The sequence below is a fragment of the Halyomorpha halys genome, unplaced genomic scaffold (genome assembly GCF_000696795.3).
Source record: "Halyomorpha halys isolate HHAL.00 unplaced genomic scaffold, Hhal_1.1 Scaffold1239.1, whole genome shotgun sequence".
NCBI lineage: Eukaryota > Metazoa > Arthropoda > Insecta > Hemiptera > Pentatomidae > Halyomorpha > Halyomorpha halys.
The window spans coordinates 159,052-161,725 of NW_027112118.1; the positions used below are offsets into that span (position 1 = coordinate 159,052).

General features: G+C 29.4%; 1 protein-coding gene across 1 annotated transcript in view; it reads left to right on the plus strand.

The window, feature by feature from the left end:
- dnc (phosphodiesterase dunce) overlaps positions 1-2,674 on the plus strand; it is a 104,895-nt gene that overhangs the window by 27,698 nt on the left and 74,523 nt on the right. The window contains exon 2 of the mRNA XM_014433640.2: positions 578-690. Within this exon, the coding sequence (XP_014289126.1) occupies positions 589-690 (102 nt within the window). The 5' untranslated portion in view covers positions 578-588. The remainder of the gene's footprint in view (positions 1-577; positions 691-2,674) is intronic.

Below are 2,674 nucleotides of genomic sequence, written 5' to 3' on the forward strand. Positions count from 1 at the left end.
ATATTCATAATTGCTTTATATAATAAATTGTGGAACATAATTACATACTATCGGGACCTGAACATGCATAGCAGAGGTTACTACTTACTGTAATACTTCTGCTTTTACTTACTGTAATAGGTGAAGTATATTTTTAGTGAAATTGTTAAAAATCTTTTTTTTAATTTTTATCCCTCCAGGTTAGATCTTTATCGAAGATAGCATTGCAACCTACTCAGCCATTAGGGTTCGTTGGATGGTATTCAAATTCGACTCGTTAAGATAATCGATCCAATCTCCTTAAATTTTCGACAACCTCATTATCATTCAGTTTTGGCCTCTCGTTTGTGATTTATTGCTGAATCGAATTCATTGACAATAGAATCGATATTGGTGATGGCATTTCGATAAAACAACAATTTCGAAGTAATTATCACTCCATTAAGTAGAAGTACATAATTTTTCTTTAAGCCAACAATCTCAGTTTCATATTCGCATTCCTTCATATCTACTCCTTCTAATTTTTTTTTTAAATACATTTTCTTATTAGCAATTTAAAACTGATCCTTTGTGTAACGAATTCTCTTGTTGTGTGCAGATGAAGCCTACATGAAGCTCTCCTTGGAGACTATCGAAGAGCTCGACTGGTGCCTGGACCAGCTCGAGACAATCCAGACCCACAGAAGTGTCTCTGACATGGCATCACTCAAGGTAACAAGTTTAGCATGTCATTTTCTCAGTTGTTTTTTAAATTTATAAAATTTATTATATGCTTTTTATTAACATATATTAGAAACTATAACATTTTATTAGTTTAATTCAGAGGTCCTCCATACTATAACGCACCAGACCAATAGTTTCTTCTTTTTTAAATTATGGTTCTTAATTTTGCCATTTAAGACAAAAAAAATTCGTTTCTCTATCTAAGATGAAATTTAAAATTTAGACTCGGCATTTTTGATCTAGGACACAAAATTATTATCCTGATGGCATATATTTTAAATCAATTGAAAAGGTGCAAGTGATTGGGGGAAAGCTGAAAATTTTCCTGAACTCACATATTTTATACTACAAAATTCTTGTTAGTTTGATTGAAGAGATGTGTATTAGCAGTCACCCGTTCTTCTTTCACCATTTCACATTGGAAAAAATTATTAATCATGTCTTTTACTAGGCTTGGATCGCGCAATTAAAGGAGCATCATACACTGTGCAAAGGTTGTGGCTAAGGTTAACAGTCTATGTCTTCTCTCCCAATAATCCTAAGAGGTTGCAAGTGCAATATAGCAATCACCTCTTCTATAATTCAATAATCTATTTTTATGTTTAACACTGATATAGATATTACATTACATTTATTAACAATACAATGGTACTTGATTTAGTGGTAGAAAGGATGAAATGAATTTTAAAATAAAATACAAGGAAAGAGCGGAAGGTGATTTAGAATTTAATTCGTATAAATTAAACTGATTGAAATATATATCAAAAGTGTCCTTAACAAAGACTGACACCTCTTATCCCTCGGCTATAAACGGCTCATTCGAAATGGCTTATACATTCTACAACTAGAAATGAAAAAAATAATTGTTTTTATTCTATTTTAACATCAAAATAAATATTGCTATAGGTCCCTTAGACGCAACAGTCGCGCTGAGGTTTAATCACTCCAACGCTTCAGTAGTCAGGAGAGGTTTTAATTGATATAATGTATATATATAAATAAAAGCAAAATTTCGAACTAAATATAATAACAATAGAATAAGTACAAAATTTTAATGAGAAAAATACAATACTTTGATATGAATATAATCTAATATAGATAAAAAAAAAATCATCTTAGTTGATATAATTTTAACAGTAATATGCGTTATATCTCTCGACTATAAATGACCCATTTGAAATGGATTATACATCCTACGAAAAATAAAAAATAAAAAAAAATCATTATTATTTTATAAAAATTAAAGATTATAATTATAAAACAAACAAATAAATAAAAATAATAAAAACAGAACCGAAATAAATACAAATATAAATAAAAGTAAAATATCGAACTAAATATAATAGCAATAGAATTGATATAATGTAAGTACAAAATTTTAATGCGAAAAATACAATAGTTTGATATGAATATAATCTAAGATCAATAAAAACAAAACATCTTAGTTGGTATAATGTTAACAGTAATATGTGTTATATCCTTCGTCTACAAAATGCCCATTTGAAATTGATTATAAGTCCTACTAATAATCAAAAATAAAGCAAATTAATTACTTTTATTTTAACATTTAAAAAAATATAACTATGAATCCCTAAGACGCATCAGTTGCGCTGAGGTTTAGTCATTCCAACGCTTCAGTAGTGAGATGTTTGAATGACTTACATCAATCTGCAATCAGTGTCTGATTATATCAAGGCGAGAAGGTTAATGCCAAGGTCATGTTGTTTAATACAATCAGGGCACTACTGTTGTGCCATTAATGACACAGTAATTAATTTGTGACGTTGTACGTTGTAACAACGTGAGAAATAACGTTGTAAACCTACATCCAGGTCGATAGGTTAGACCGAGATACCAAAGAATTATAAAGAGTACATTAAAAAGCAAATGGCAAGGATTCAGCTGGTAATCTCTTTCGCGTATTTATTGTTACCTAATTTATAAATAATGCTTAGAGTAAACTTAGGTTTAT